The following is a 16,454-nucleotide window of genomic DNA, read 5'->3' as shown; positions in this document are numbered from 1 at the left end:
AGCAGGTCTAAGACATCTTGCAGACTTGCGTTATATTTGCAGTGAAACTGGGAGCTTTAGTGTGGATTTCATATTACTGTCCCTGGTTCTGTGCAGATGCAGAGCATGAAAATGGTCCTGTCCCAGAACCGAGAACTGACTTATCACTTGCTAACCCTGTAAAGGCATTGCAAGAAGTTGTACTCTAAAGTCTATGGCCATACCTTCTTGTCTCCTAGGCAGCAGGTGTGCTAATGACTTCGGTCGCTTGTTTGACTAGCCAACTATGACATCTGGAATGAGGTGCTTACTTGGGTACAGTCAGCCCAATATAAGTGTGTTGGGAAATAAGCTGTATTATAGCTCTACTTCTAAATACCAACCTCCAAAGTATTTTACCTTAGGTTTTGAGGTTGTTGAAAGAACTGCTGTGCTCGGTGCAAGAGTATGGGGTTTTCCTCTCGGGAGACAGATTCACGTTTATCAAAAGTAGTATTATGGTTTCAAAAACAACTGTTGGAACAGAGTAAACTAAAATACATCCAGGGGCTGCACGCGTGTAGTTGCTAATGCAGTTGCACTGGCAACTGCACAAACTGATAGTTTCATGGGGGCACTGCTAGCACAAAGGGTTCACATGCAGTTGATACAAACATGCCTACAGGACAGGCAAACTGTATACTTGTTCTTCCACTGTTAAATTTGGATCGGCCTTCACTTATCTCTAGGAGGTATCTGGTAAAATGAGACTTTTGATAAAACAAGTGTAGTGGTGAGATTTTTGCCCTTAAACCTGCACCTGGTCTTCAGTGGCTTACAGAGCAAAGTCTGTTTACCTGCTATCACCTAAATTGTAGTCCAGACAGTAAAATAGAGCAAGAATTGGTTTGGGATTCAGGAGTAGTTGCCAGAAAAACTCTGCTTTTGTGGTTTTTATTGACGTAGTTTCCTCTTAGTAAGCGGCTAGCCTTGCTGCCATTTAAAAGTACACGTGGTATTTTTGTCAATTCCACAGGTAATGGAAAGTCAAAGGAAAACACTTCTTGTTCTGATTAAGGGACTTCCTACCATTGCAGAATGCAACCAATTAGGGAATTTAATTACCAGAATTTAATTTGTTATTGGATATGGGAATGGCAAATTAATGCAAGCAAATTATTTTAGATAATAATTTTATCAAAACAAATACAGTACAGAAATACATTATGTATCTCTTATATTAACACCACCCCTCCACCCAGTCTACCAGTGTATACAGTACAGCAAAAAAATGTAACATCTGCACTACATGATTCCGTTCTCATTTACTCATTTCATCAGCAAATTTTTGTTCACTTTCTGTTCTTACTGTTGGAGGTAGCTGATTTATTCAGAGTACATCATTCACACAGGTGAATAAGATTTCTAAGTCTTCAAACTATTTTTAAGCCATGCTCCCTATGCTAAAGAATCTTATTTTCCGGCTTCTTCAGTTCTACTGTACATCTTGTTACTGCTTTAAAACAGAATTGCAGCTCTTTACCAAATCTCCTCAACTGATTTAAGTGTGGTCTGCCTGTGACTTGCCATGATTGCTCTGCGTGCTGTGGGGTCACACAATTCCTGCTCCTGAACTGCTAATGTGTGGTAATTGCAATGTGTGGATTCTTCCTACTCCCTTTTCCTCTTCCTCCCCTCATATAACAGTTTTGTATAGTAACGCCGCCACTGATCACTTGATACTACAGTGAAACACTAGGTAGAGAAGTTTTGAGTGTGCAGATTCTTGGAGTTCCAGAGTTGCCGTTGATCAGCTGATAACTGCTGACTGAAGTCTTCAGACCAATGCTGCCTAATACCTCCATATAGCTAGACTGCGTATAGCTTTTTTTTTTTTTAAACTGGAATTTTCTTATCTTCCATTCACCAAGCCCACTTATTTTTTCTTTTTCTAAATATACTCATTTGAAAAGGTGTTTTAGTCTAGAGCCTTTGCAGGCCACGCAGAATTAGGAATAGCAGAATCAGTAGCTATAGCAATTGATGCTTTTTTAGCTGCTCAGGCATTCAATGCGTGATGTCTAGCTAGAGTGCTCTTTTTTTTTTAAGTGCTGGGTGCACTTTTGGACCTTGTGGTGGTTGGCAGCATGCTAATAATGTGCTCTGGTGAGGAAAGAGAGGTCAGTAAAATGAGTTCTTTGGCCTGCCCCATCAGTGAGTCATATGCTTAGAGCATCACTGACAGGTGATCTCTTGTTATTGTAAACAATCACAAAATGTCTAAATTATTTCAGACAGAACAACAGTTGAAATCTGATTTTCCAGTTCATAAAGTTTGTGCCATTAATAAAGGAGAGATCTTAATAGCACTAAAGAGCAAATTAGACCTTGATCTACTGGTTTCTTATTGTTCTTGCAATCTTATTGTTAACTACAAAAGCTTACTCTGTGTGTTTGGTTGGTTAAGATGCAGTACTCTACAGCAGTTTATTAAGACTTAAAAGACAATTTTTTTATTTCTACTGTACTACATCACACATTTGAAAGATGTTCCCTGTAAATATTCCCAAAGTCACTTTTTGTTTTTCATATTCTTTCTTCAATATTCTTGTGAAAGGTAGCAAACATTGGTGGGGTTTTGTGCACTGAAGCAACGTAGCACTGCATCAGTCTGTGCTTTCAACATTTTTCTTGTTCCTTATCTGTCTGCCTCTCTTGATCTCTTTTGTTTCTTAGCGGTAGATTGATCTTTATTCTGGACTTGGTAATGAATCCTGTTCCCTGCGTAACATATGTAGGCATTGTAGCAGAATAAGGTTTTGCGGATCATGTGAAACTAAGCCAAACCCAGCTTGAAAGAGTCTTTCTGAATATTGTCTTTCAATAGCAGTTCTTCAGAGCAAGTGTTCTGTCAGTGTAAGAGACATGTATGGAGTTTTTTGAGATTAATAAGACTTAAGTTAACGTTTTCTTTTATTTGTTAGGAGAAAAAATGTGAATGTGTAAAACATAATGTGCTTATTCTGTCATATTCTGCCTCAAACCACACTCTTGATCTTGTTCTGATGCAACAATTCTTGTACTACACATTCAAAAATTTGGCTAGACTTCAGAAAGTTGTAGAAACTTTTATTAAGTGTGTAACATGATGGCTCCTTGAACTAGGTTTAGATCTTACAAACATGAATGGATTGTCAAGGAAGAAAATTGCTAGCTGCTGGATGTTGTGTATACTGAAATCCAGGAGTAGGTTATACAGTAGAGCTTGCTAGCTGCTAATTCATTGGGGGCAGAGGGGAGAGAAAGCAAGAAATTAATCACAAAACCTGGGATGTGAAAGAATAAGTTAGTTATCAAAAGCTTGATTTTTTTAAACATTATTTTTTAAAGGCGCATGGTTTGCAATCTGAAGTTCAGAATAGATTTTTGGCAATATCTGTTCTAGTGAGAAGCAAATAGCCTAGTAATTGTAAAGCTATGTCCAGTGAGGGTGCATTGTAGGGGTTTGGATATGTCTCTTTGCTAGACCGATCAACTTTTTAAAGGTGTGTTCAGCATTCCCGGAATCTGATCATGGCAAGAAGGAGCCTTTCTTACATTTCTTGTAAGTAGTGGTAGTATCCAGCTTTCTTGATGTATTTTTGACTTTTCATCTAAGAGTTAAATGAAAATGTTTACAACCGTATGATGCCAAAGCAACATTGACTTGCTTCTTGCCCAACTTGGCAGTCACTTGTATAGCTAGCTCAGAAACAACAGTGGTTGCCCTGAGCTAAAAATGAATGCTGGAATGTGGTAGCAATTAAAGTAAACTGTAGAAAAAATTATACACACACATCTGATGGGGAGAGTTGAAAGGAGTGTATGGCTTCTTCCTTCACGTAGCATGAGATAACATCTCTTTAAACTAGACAACTAATTTCTATTCTAGAGGAGATAACTTGAAAGACTTCTTTGCTCTACCCTGAGGCATCATATTTTTGAGATAGACAACTTGGCATGATCACGTCATAAGAAAAGGCAGTGATTGTCATTGTAGACTTTTTGGGTAGATAGTTCTCCTAAATGCATATGTCAGTATTTCAGAGCTGCTTTAAATACTTTTGTGTTTTGTATCAGTATAGAGAGCCATTCACAATATGCTTTTAATAGTAATGTTGGCCTGCTTTTGTAATAAATCTTTTTCTCCCTATGTACCTCCACTGTTAGGTAAAGTTGTAGTAATGTAGACTTAGCGGTTTTGAGAGTACTGCTGTAGGCAAGGCATCAGGGTTGGAACTGCTCTCTTGTCTTGATGTGTTCAAAACAGATTTAACTGTTCTGGTTATTATGCTAATGTCTAGTCTACCCTTGACTAATGAAAATAAAACGCATATTTTCAACTTACGTAGATCTAAAATGGAGAAAGATATGCTGTTGTTCCTCCATCTTTGTTTGAAATGCATTATATTTTTTATGTGTTGCTGCAGTGATTTCTTACTTGCGTTTCTGCTTATGTATATACACATGCCTCATACGTAAGTGTATGTTTCCTTGGCTAGCACACGTTTACTCTTGCTCTTTGTACTCTACACAAAGGTTTTAAAAAGCAGAGAATGTCTTATTGTATCTTTTCAAGCAACTCTGCTATCCCTTTTGGTTTTGCTGATTATCCAAGTTGGTACATCGATGTTTCCTATTAGACTGTTTGTGCTTTTTCAGAAAAAGGAAAGGAAAACCCCAAAGTTTGAAGCTAGAATGAATTTAAGATTAAGAGTGAGGGTCTTTCAGTGAATGATGGATGTATTAAGTGGGTACATTTTTTCTGGAAGAGTCCCACATGCCGGGAAGATGGAAGGACTGCAAATCCTCCCTTAAACTGGAAGGACAAGCAGTCAAGTCCTTTGCATACTTTTCAGGTAAATCAGTGAGATTGGCTGCAAACTCAGGAGCACGGACCTTTTCTAAGCAAACTCACCAGAGGAAAAGATTCTGGTTCAGGATTTTTCTGTAAGCATTTGGATATGGCTTTTTATAATTTTCAGAGCCTTTTTGGAAAATGAGATTCTATGCTTTGTCAATGATTGGCTTCGCTTAGCTTCAGGTGAGTTCTTAAGTTAGCAGACATTGCATATAAAACATACTGGAGCTTGTAACTCCCAGTTTGAATTTTTATTTTTTTTTTAATTTAAATTTTTTATGTCCTTGGTAAACATTAATATTGTTGAAGTATATTTATGGAAAGCCAAATAAGTTATTCTTGAATAAATGACATCTTTGGAAACATTCTGGTTGTACCTTCATATTTAGCAAAACCCAGAACAAAATCCCAGACAGTGGTTATTTCAGCTTCACTGTTCTGTTAGCTGAGTTTTGGTGGTGGCTAGTTAAACACTGTAAACCCGAAGTCTTACTTGATAAGCTTTCTTGCACTATTTTAATTCAGCAAGAAAATAGTATTTTTCTCCAAAAAGAGCATCTCCCTTTAATTCTGACAGTAAAGATCATGATACAAAAATGTCGGTGAAATAGTCATCAATTACACTTACTGAAGACAGGCATAAGTTATTATTTTTTTGTCAAATTAACTTCATTAAACTATCAAGACTCTGCCATAACTCAAAAAAAAAAGATTGGTTCTTATTTGTCCAGCGAGTCAGCTTAATACATGAATGTTCCTTGGGGACTTTTTGACTAGTACAGCAATGCAATTCCAGAAGAAAAATTGCTGTTAAATATTATTATGATGTTCTTTCTCCATGCTTTATGCATGATTTGGAAGCTGTTCTGCATGGACAGAATGTAACAAGATAAAAGAGCTCTTGTGCTTTGGGAAGGTTCAAAGCGAGAAGAGTTTTCTTGCTTTGAGGTTGTTCGTACATTCTTTTGAGTGTACCAGTTTGGCTCCAGAACACACCTTTCTAAGAGTTATGCCTCTAAAAATTGTTTCAGTCTTCAGAGCTATAAAGAAAAAACAAAAATCATAGAACTGTAGTCAGGTACTTGCATTAATATTGTTGCTGGTTCTATTCAGTTCTTTACCCAAAATACTTTAGCTGGCAGTTAAGATATTTAAAAGCTATAGAATGCGAGAGAAAATCAGCCATTTTGCATAGATAGGGGAAGTGCTGAAATGATTTACCTTAAAATTACTGTAGATGTTCTATTAGAGATACTGTTCAGTCAATATATTTAAAATGTAGTCCTCTTCGGTACTATTGATTAGTCTTCAATATGTTTTCCAGTGTTACTGCCTTGACCATGGTACAGTATTGTGGTAAGTGGTGTGTTTGTGTCGTGTGCACGAGTGTGTTGGTTGTGTAAGTGTTGCCTTCCCGTGCTTTGTTGGTTTTTGGCGAGCAGGAGTCACTTGTTTGATTTATTGAAATTTCAGGCTTGTTTCCAGTAAAATGTCAGCTAGCAGATAATGGCTTTTTTCCTTATAAATTAGTATTTGCAGGCACTCAAAACTATTGTAGAAAGGGTGTTTCCTGAGAATGTTTATCAAACGGCCTCCAGATGTGCAGTACTTGCAGCTCCCTTTGCTATCTTATACCCCCTCTGTGCATGTGTAACTGATTCTGTTCACATTTGCCAGGATAGGTATGGTTTAGAATAGTATCTTGTGTGTGTAGTACTGACCAACCTATCTAAATCGAATGTAATGATGCAGATTCTTGGGTGTGGTGCTTACACTGAGAAGGATTTTTAGGCTACTTAATCATCTTTAGCAAGCTGAAGAAAAAACTTACCCTGTGGTTTTGGGTGGGGGTTTTTTGTTTGTTTGTTTGTTTTGGGTTGTTTTTTTCTTTAAAAAAATAGTATCTCTGAGCAGTTTACCACTGTAAAAGGAATATTTAAAAGTGGTATTTCATAAGGAATGTTTTTTGGAATGAGGCTTCTAGAAAGTGGGTAAGTATGGGGTTTTGTTACCAGGATTGCTGTCATTCTAACAGTACTTATGTGATAATTTGTCTATTAGTATGCACCTTTCTGTCAAAGTCCTGTATACTTAGCTGTTCTACATGTTGAATAGCTTGGATATTTCAGGATTACTAGCTAGTGGTCAGGGATCATATGCTTTTTCAAGGAAGTGATTTAAGCATACTGCACCAGTGAAATTGGACTAATGCCTTTTAAAAAAGCTTATGCATTTACTTATTTTACAACAACAGGTTTTGCTTAAAATAGATTGGGTAATGATCTTGTGCCTGATCTTACTTTCACTATTGCACTTAATGACTTAAAATACTCTAAAATAATAGTATAATTTAATACTGTCAGGATCATGAAAGGAGAAAAAAGGCTACTGTGTCTTAATATGATTTCAAATTGTTCATCTATCAGAGCATCAAACTAAAAAGTCCCTAAGCTAAATCCATATACTAAAATGCATAGGTTCACGCTTGTTCTTCATGATGACTTTCACACTGTGTCTTCAAATAAATGGAAAGAAATTTTTTTATTCAGATCCAACTGGCACCCTTTTGAGCTGGATATGTGCAGAAGTTTAAAAAAAAACAAAACAGCCCAACACAACAAAACAATAACCAAACAACCCCTCAAAAACAAACCAACAACTTTATTTATAAACAGTACTAGGAAACTTTCATGGCTGAGGTGATTTTTTTTTGTTTTGTTTATTTTTGCATCAAGGCTATGATTAAAATAGCTATTTCTGAGATGTCTGACTTCATAATTCCATGAATTGTTTGAACTGACATTGCTGGGGGTGGGGGAGTGGAAAATAGGTGTTTGGTTCTCCCCTCAGCTTGAGCAAGCTCATGTTTTCCTGTGTTATCAGCACAAATGTTCAGTGTCACCTGGTGTCGGTTACTCCTTCAGCGTTGCTGGCAGCAACTGGTAATCCGAGAACTGGAGACTGAGTCCGACCATGAAACCAACCACCCTAAGTTTGGTGTGTTGCCTCAAAGACTTGAGCAACAACAGTGGGCTAGGTATTGACTACAAGGAAAAGTCAAAAGTTAAGGAAGGGCAACGTTGTATTTGTATTACTTTCTATTACAAACTTCATGCTCCTGGCAGTTGAAAAGCTGGGGACATTCAATTAGAGACACAATTTAATATTGTTATCTGGTGAAGCTGTGGGCTGCTGAAGGGGCTGGTCCCTTGGTCACCAAAGAATCCTTAGGAGGAGGATAGAGACCTGTTCCAAATACTGCATTGAAAGGTATGGGAGAACTGTAATGCAAGGTAGGGAGAAAAGGCAGACAAACTGAATGCTTTTAACTTTTTTTAATCTACCTCAAAATACAGTGCTAAGAAGATTGCTGACTTCTGAAAATCCAATTTTGGAAACCTCAGGGTATGCTAAAACTGCAGTGCTGTGCCTTGATAGAGATGCACAAATTAATGGTGATATATCTCTGCCAAGTATGTTTGGGATTTCAGGAGTAGTAAACCTGTGTTGGCCTCTTGTTAGGAGTATAGTGTGGTGTTGTTGCTTCTTACTGCTCTTTGTTTTTGGTAGCTGCTTTGTTGCTAGATGGTGAATCTGTTTTATGTTTTGTTCTTTAGCAAGGCATGTGCCTATTTTTCCTATATAACTCAGTTTTCTGTGGTGAAATGAGCCCAAGTCCAGAGACTGTTTTCTGATGTAAAGAAAACCTAAAGACAAAGTTTGGCTTTTTTTTTTTTTTAAATAGCGCTCTCTCTTCTAAGTGAGCTTTATTAGAACTTAAGGAAGAAGGTTGTTCATATTCTTACCTAAGTAGCCTTGTAATAACCTAATCTAGAGAGATATTTCAGTGTTAAATAAGCAAAAGTTAAGCATTATGCATATTAAATTTATGAAGTGCTTAGTCTCTGGGGGTTTTTCCTAATAATTTCCAACAATATACTTCCAATTCACAGTATTTGAATGCTAGGTGATGCAACCTTTTGGGCAATAAACATCTGTTTTTCTATTGTGTTTGTTGTCTTTGTGTCCTTGGTATGTTTCAGGGATGATGCTGTACTATGAAAATTTTCAGGTAACTAGTGGATACCTTTTGGCATGACTTCCAAAGTGAATAGACTTAAATTAAAAAAAAAAGTTGGGATATTCTAGATTGTGTCTATTGAAATGAGAAGTTCATGGTGTGTATGTATCCAAACTTGAAGGATGTGTGCACGGATATACTTAAGTATGCAAAAACCAATTTATCTCTTCTGTGGTAATTGTATGTTTAAGAAAATAAATATACACAGTTGTTAGTAGGATAAAATTCAGAAATAATTTTCAGTGATTATTGTTTAGAGTATTATGGTATTTTTATTATTTTAAAAAATATTAAAAAGCAAAGCCAGCTCTGCCTCAGGTGCCTGACCTCCTCCACAGCCTGCATTCTGACTTCTGGAGGGGGTTCCTCTGCTACCATTCTGCAGAATAGGAAGAAAGCATCCCAGTGAAGAAGTTCTTTGTTCAGAGTGCCACTGGTGCCTTCTTGTACCTCTCTTGTATAAGTCGTCATCTTCCCTCCCCGCCCGCCCCCAATTCTCTTGTGCAATCCATCTGTTTGTAGCTGAATCCAGAGTTGCCTTGCCCTAATGAGTGAGTATGTTGGCCATGGCACCCTTCTTGGCTCAGCTAAAGGAAATCTTACTGTTGTGCCGGGAGAGAGGGAAAAGGAGCCACTGCTATGGGCACATAGTGTATTCCAGACAGCAACAGCATCTTTTTGGCTTCTCTGTGTTGGCCCAAGGAAAGTGTTTCAATTTTCACACGGCTGGGAGAGAACTCCTGTAGTTTGGGTACCTAGAAGGTTACTGAGATATGGTAGACTGATTACTATATGTAGTTAACTAGGGAGTATTGCCAGCCTCAAGAAATGACTTGTATATCTTCATTTCCCTCTGGTGAAAGCTTTATACAATGCATTGAAGATCATTTGAGCATGAACTTTGTTTAACTAGTAGTGAAAATAAATTCCACAGTTCTCCGTTAATAATGTTTAAACATTTGAATCAAAGGAGTGTTAGCTTGAATGACCTAACTGGTCCCATTTGGTTTAATGTGATGAGGGAGGAGGGGCAAGAAATCCAGATGGAAGGCACTGAAGCCAGGAGTGACTTCATCAGTTTATACCTTGAATCATGCCCAGAGGCGATAGTTGCCTACATGACGAAGATGTTGGCATTATCATCAATTTCTGGAGGAGGAAAAAAGAAAACCAAACCCCATAGCCTAATAACAACCCACCCCTCTACCCCACCACTGCTAGAACTTTGTAATTAGAATTGTTTACCAAACCCATGTTGTGCAATGTCTGAGCACACAACACGTGTACACTTTACTGCTATTTCACTGTAAGTGTACAGTGTGAACCATTCTTTTAATATATTACAATTCCTAACTGTGTAACTATGCACTTGCACTTCTGCAGTTATGGTAGAGCTTACCTGTAAATCAACAGCAGAATTTTGAAAACTGAATATATGAAATGCTGTTGTTTTAATGCTCTCCTAAAATATGATTTGAAATTAAAAATATTTTTCAAAATGACACATTTTGACAGAATGACATCCAAAGCAGGATGGGGACTGACCTAGTGTTCTACAAGATGGCTGCTATCAATATCACTTTTGGGATTGAATCTTTTTGTGTCATAGGCATCGTAATATAAACAACTAAATTCTGAGATTCAAATTTGAGTCTAATCTGAAAACAAGCATTTGGAAACCTTGAGGTATTAATATGGCCTAAGAGTGGGTTCAGATGGCAATTCACCACACATAATGTCAACTTTTTTACTTTTGTCTCTAGCAAAATCCCTTAAAGTATAACTGCTAAAGGTAAGCATATAGAAGTATATATAACTAGCTTGCTTCTAGATGAAGGATGGGCTGTGCTGTGCTTGTAGTTTGAGGTTTAAAAGGTAAAATGCCATTTTTATTGTCAGCCATGGGGTATTTTTCAGTGAGCATGGAACCAACACACCTTGGCACTTAGCAGAGCCAGGGAGAAATCTTGACACCACCAAAACCCAGCAGCTACGTTCTCATGATTAACACCCTCTGAGTCCGCGTGCTGTACACTTCACTCAAGCAGACGTGACCACTGAGCTTTAAGTTACCATGTCTGAATGCTACCAGTAGCTTGGCAAACACTAACATGATCTAATCTCTACAATGGGCAATTTTTCTTCCTATTTATTTGACATTCATGAAGCTAGAAAACATTTTTTTTTTTTTTAAATAAATTGAGAAGCAAAATATGAAATTAAATCATCCAGTTAGTAGGGGCTTTCAAATGAATAGTCATTCGCTAATCTTAGTTTTGCTTATGGATTAGTCCAGTTTGTTTATGCTGCAGTGGGGGAGTTTGGACGACTCTTCTCATTCGTAAATTACTACTATCTCAGTATTTCAGTGTTGTACTTAGACCTATTTATTGAATTTTCATTTAAAGTACTTCCATGCTCAAAATGTTCTACTCAAACACTGAGTAGGAAACCAATGTCTTTTTCTTACTAAAAAAAGCTTGTATATTTTATGTATGTATATAACTTAATAGTTCTTAGAATATTACCTAGTTTTGGAGTAACTTGCAGTAGCTCAGGAGTATCAGCATTGCATTTCAAAAATAGTTGTAAATGATCTACCAGCTAATGTAGCTAGTTAACAACCTTTTAAATCAAAGATACAACTGTAGAGTTGGTAGACTGCTAAATAATCTTTCTTAACAGCTACTGTCAAGTAGAAAGGATGGGAGGAGGAGGACAACAGTTATTCCTGAACGTTTATTATTTTCTTAAAAAAATAAACTTGAAAGGCTTGCTTTATTTATGCATTCAATATGTTTCACATGTTGCGAATCAAAACTTTGGCCTTCTCTGATTAAATCAGATAATTTCCGGTGAAAACCCCCTGCATCCAGAAATCTTTGTAACTTCTTCAAGGTATTGTTCACTACATGGAAAAACTATGTTATATTACTAAATCATTTAAACTTTTCTAAAATTCAGACATTTTCTTTGGGTGAAGGTTTGTAAGTCTTACTTCTGTTTCCAGAGGAGGTAGAATGGCCGTAAATCCTCAAATAATGCTGAAATTATGAGAATTTTCATTGCTAACTTCACTGAGATTAGACGTTTACCTGTGCCACGTGTCTTTATATACTGGCACAAATGTTTGATATCTAAGAATATTCTATGTTTGTAATGTTCGATACATAGCTTTATATATTGTATTCATGCTTTGTAAATGTTGTAGTAGTGAGTAGCTGTTGAGTCCATTGCTCAGAAAGCATCTTCTGTGATAAATTATTCTGAAATACTTCAGATTTATAATTTCATGGATTAACACTTCATATACGTTCTTTTTCTTTTCATAGAATACCTTTCTTGAGTTTGTCTTGTGCTGAAAGAAGTCTTAAATTAGAAGTCTTTCCTTTAAGGCTTTCCTTCTATGAAGCAGTTTGTTTATTTCTGGTGCAAGGTGCCTGTAAAGGATCTTCCTGTAGTTATGACAAACAAAACCATTTTGTATGTAACTTTGTCTTGCACAGATGACTCTGTCACAAGAGACTGTAAGCTTATTTTCAAATGTACGATGAACAAGAACTGAGGATATTTGGTAACTATTTTGCAATCTTTTTAGTTTCATAAGCCTATCTTGACCCTCTTTAAGACTTGGTCACAGGCTTCTCTTTGTATTTTAGACATATTTCACAATTTTAACAAATCTCTTAATACTCTTTGTGGTAATGAAAAAAACTAGAAATGTTAAGTGTTAGTTTGATGTAACTTCCGAAACCACAGTCATCTTAGTTGCTTTTAGATTCACTCCTTAACAGCACATTGCAGATACAAATTACTTCTATTGCAGACCTTTCTTATTGCTGAGGAGGTATAGAATGAACAAGTTAACTTTTCTGGTTACTATTCATAGAAAAACATTCAAAACACTGAACCCAAAATTCAGAACAACAAGTCTGCATGTTCCCAAACAACTGGACTTATCTTTTCCAATAACTATATGGTTTTATATACTCAGTTTAACTGGTGATTTGTTTGGTTTTGTTTTGTTGTTTGTTTTTTTTTCTTAGTTAAGGTTGCAGTTCCACTTTTAATACTTACTCCCCATAATTGTAATAGGAAACTAGTAAAACCGATGATGGCTTTTAGAAATGTTTGCATGTTCTAGAATATTTATGCTTCTGTCCAATATTTTTTTTAGAAACATTTTAAACTTATTCCAAGCTTTTGTACCTCTGATGAACCAAAATACTGTCCAAAGTCTATATGACAGATAATACTGATGTTGAAATTGTCAAGTTTGACAAAACAAGTTCGGCTGATTTCCTGAGAAAAGATCTCCGAAAGATCCTTTGTCAGTAACAGAAATGAAAGCTGCAGAACTGGAGCTGGAATCAGTTTATTCCATCTCTATACGGTGTATTCATTTGTCTTTAGTATCAAAAGCTATTAACACTATTTTATTTTTTTTCCTCCCCAGGGAGGCAATAATGCAGGGCATACAGTTGTTGTGGATTCTGTGGAATATGACTTTCATCTTCTGCCAAGTGGGATCATAAATCCAAAAGTCACTGCATTCATTGGTAAGTGGGACATCTCTAAAAAATGGACAATACTGTAGTTATAGACTTCCGACATACTAAAATAACAAAATAGATCTGAGGACATACAGCATCAGGATTTTTCTTCCTCAAATTCTCATAGGCCTGAACTGCTCTACTATCTTGATGATATTGTCTTCACTCAATTGTGAAGTTTGGATTACAGAAGTTTCTTTGTTGTCTTGGATAGTTCATCTTTGTTCTTATCTGTCCTATCAATGCAAACAGCTGGCTGCCCAGTGTATCTTCATTCTCCTGTTCCCTCTTATTTTCTCTACCAATTATTTATTTTATTCTCAGAATTCCTCCTCTCTCTTTTAATCTTCAGGCCTGCTAAGTAACTACCAGTACCTTTCAAAACATAGATCTTACCTCCCTTTTCCATTGGATTTTGAAGCAAATGCTGACTCTAAAACACTTCCGTGCTATATGGTTCTTACCGAGGAGTCCTCTCAGGAGAGTACATTGGAAGGTTTAGGGCAGTGGCAGTACTATGTGATGTCAGGATCTATGATCTGTTTGCTTCCTGAAAAGGGTTGTAGATTGTCCTGTCTGTTGTCCCTACAAGCCTACTTACCCCCCCACCCCCCTTGGAATCCTGTTTCCAATCCTATGTGGGTTTTTCCTTTGGATTGCTTGTATGACCAACCTACTTAATAATGCTGTGTGGCCTTTAAAATTTCCTTCTAAAAATGAAGGTGAATATAAAACATGTCTACACAGTGTTATAACTATGCATGTGCTTGTGTGCTGTTTCACAAATCAGATGAGTCTCTGGGTCACTAAAGGCTATGACCTATCATCACTTCCATCCTGCTTTTTTGACACCCAGAAGTCCTGTCCCTTACACAGTATACTTCTCCAAATCAGGACTCTATTGCTATGCTCTTCCTATCACTTCTTCCTGCATAGCTCATTGCTTTGAGCCTGTAATCTTGCCTCTCAGCTTGGTACATACACCAAGAGTAAGTGGTCATTGATGGTTTGCTAAACAGCATAGCAACTAAAGAGCCTCTGTCGCTAGTTACTTGATTCAGAAACAGTACTTGCTGAATTCTTGGGTCCGGCTTTTGACTGTATGTAGTCAGCATTAACTCTTTACTTGATGTGAATTGGTGGCTAATTGCCTCTTTTCAGCTGTTATATTGTGACTTGATAGTGGGATAGTTTTGGATCAACTTGCCCTGCTTAATACTTCTGCAGAAATTGAGCCAATGGGCATGGAAATAACCTCCCCTTCACCAGAGGGAATCTGAGATGTTAACTGCTTCTAGTTTTGAGGGCTGTAGCAGATGATACTGCTTTTATTCTCTTTCGATGTGTTACTGTATTATGTTTATTTAAAAGGTTATTGCTTGAAAACACTATAAAAGGATGCCCATTTGCCATGTTTTGTTTGGTGGACTCAGGGTTGAGTAGGAAAGACTCCATCCTTTAAAAATACAGTAGGCAGGAGAGAACTTTTTACAAATCCTCTTGTCTGTATCTGCTGTCTTTTGGTCTTGTCTATTCTGAAGTTAGTTGTTGTAGCTTCTTTTAGGTCTGCCTTGTGGTTAAAAATCTCTTGGGGAAAAAAAAAACAACCCTTGGGGAAAAAAAAAACCCACCATGCTTAGGATTCCACTGAAAGGGCTTGTAGGTTAAAAAAAAAAAGGGGGGGGGGGGGAAGGGCAAGGGTAAAATGATTGGAGTATTATAATAGATTACTACTATTGATTAGGACTGTACCATGAAGGCTATAGTGAAGAAGTCTTAAATACTTTGTATTTTGGTGTTTAGAATGATTTATCTATGTGAAATTAGGTGATATGCAAATAATTTCAAAGGGCAGATCCCTTCATTGTTTAGCTAGATGTTATCATACTGATAGCTTTGAATTTACTGGTGTACTGAGTTTGGTGTGACCTAAAGATGGTTCAGTTTTGCTATATGAAATGCTCCTTCTTAGGCACTCAGTGATGCTGATTTAATTGTTATGAGCTAGTAGTCTTTCTGACAGCTGTAGGAAAGCGAGCTTGCTTTTGATGGAGCTTTTTCCTCTGTTGTTTTTGCCAGTCTATTAACAACTTCAACTCTATATACAGAATATTCTGTGTCTATTTACAGCGAAAGAGTGCCTGAGGGGATGCTACTGTTCATAATGGTGATAGAAATGTGCTAAGCTTTTAAAAAATAGTAGGGTCTTTAAAAAGAAGTTCAAAGAGGGAAGTTAATTTTAGATATGAGGAAGAGGAAGTTGCATTCTGGACTGTCCCACAATACTGTTACTGTTTGTCCTGATCTAAATTGAAAGTTTGTTGAATTTATTAAAAAGATTCAATGTATGTAGTTGAAAACGCATACTTTTGGTGTAAATCAGTCTTTTACAGACAAATTCCTAAGAATAAAAATGGCAGTGTTTTGAAAGTTTAAAAACTTAAATAAAATACTCTGTATACAAAACATGAAGTATCTTTGAATTGTTTGGAATTTTTTTTTCCATGCTCAACATAATTCATTTGTGTAATTTCTTCAGGAAATGGTGTTGTGATTCATTTGCCGGGACTCTTTGAAGAAGCTGAAAAAAACTTAGAGAAAGGAAAAGGTGAGATAATTATAAAATACTACTCTTAAAATACTTCGTGGGGCCCTCCTCAAAAGATTTAGATAGAGGATGCCTCTGTAGAGGTTATATACAATGTGTTTTTCCAGAATTCCATTTAGCTGCTATTTTCTGACAGGAGTCTTGCTAGAAGTCCCAGGGCCCTCGTGAGAGCACAGGCAAAAGAAGTCTCTGTACAGTTGCGGAAGAGAACGTGTTTTAAAGATTAATTATCTGCAAACATTTTTCTTTGCTTAAAGCAGTGAATTTAAGAAGTGAAACAACTTGTTAAAGTGTCTTACCCATTCACAGTCCTTTTACCTCTTACAATATAAGTGTACAGTTTGATATGTGTTA

General features: G+C 36.8%; 1 protein-coding gene across 2 annotated transcripts in view; it reads left to right on the top strand.

The window, feature by feature from the left end:
* The window catches only part of ADSS2 (adenylosuccinate synthase 2), a 38,521-nt gene that overhangs the window by 2,617 nt on the left and 19,450 nt on the right, over positions 1-16,454 (top strand). For both annotated transcript variants that reach the window (XM_075748821.1, XM_075748822.1), the window contains 2 exons: positions 13,396-13,498; positions 16,032-16,100. In XM_075748821.1, the coding sequence (XP_075604936.1) occupies positions 13,396-13,498; positions 16,032-16,100 (172 nt within the window). The remainder of the gene's footprint in view (positions 1-13,395; positions 13,499-16,031; positions 16,101-16,454) is intronic.

The sequence above is a fragment of the Balearica regulorum genome, chromosome 3 (assembly GCF_011004875.1).
Source record: "Balearica regulorum gibbericeps isolate bBalReg1 chromosome 3, bBalReg1.pri, whole genome shotgun sequence".
Taxonomy (NCBI): Eukaryota; Metazoa; Chordata; class Aves; order Gruiformes; family Gruidae; genus Balearica; species Balearica regulorum.
Note: the sequence above shows the minus strand (reverse complement) of the source record. Positions and strands in the feature narration are given on the sequence as shown.